Below are 262 nucleotides of genomic sequence, written 5' to 3'. Positions count from 1 at the left end.
GTGTGGTTCCAGAACCGCCGGGCCAAGGAGAAGCGGCTGAAGAAGGACGCGGGGGGGCATCGCTGGGGACAGTTCTACAAAAGCGTCAAGCGGAGCCGGGGGGGTGGCAAGCTGGAGAAGGAGAGCTCGGCCGAGGACTGCGGCATCAGTGACAGTGAGCTCAGCTTCCGTGGTGAGCGGGGTGCCGGTGGGGGCGGGAGGGCTGCGGTGCTCCCCGCTGTGCTGACCCCCCTCCTCTGCTCTACCTCCTCTCCCCGCCAGA

General features: G+C 67.9%; 1 protein-coding gene across 1 annotated transcript in view; it reads left to right on the top strand.

Moving 5' to 3' along the window:
* LOC104488807 (LIM/homeobox protein Lhx4) overlaps positions 1 to 187 on the top strand; it is a gene marked incomplete at both ends in the record, with an annotated part of 1332 nt that extends 1145 nt beyond the window's left edge. The window contains one exon of the mRNA XM_010130888.1: positions 1 to 187. Coding sequence (XP_010129190.1) covers positions 1 to 187 — 187 coding nt within the window.
* Between the last annotated feature and the right edge of the window lie 75 nt (positions 188 to 262).

This window comes from Buceros rhinoceros, unplaced genomic scaffold, assembly GCF_000710305.1.
Source record: "Buceros rhinoceros silvestris isolate BGI_N320 unplaced genomic scaffold, ASM71030v1 scaffold40352, whole genome shotgun sequence".
Lineage (NCBI taxonomy): Eukaryota > Metazoa > Chordata > Aves > Bucerotiformes > Bucerotidae > Buceros > Buceros rhinoceros.
The sequence above is the reverse complement of the archived record's forward strand: the minus strand, read 5'-3'. Positions and strand labels throughout refer to the sequence as shown.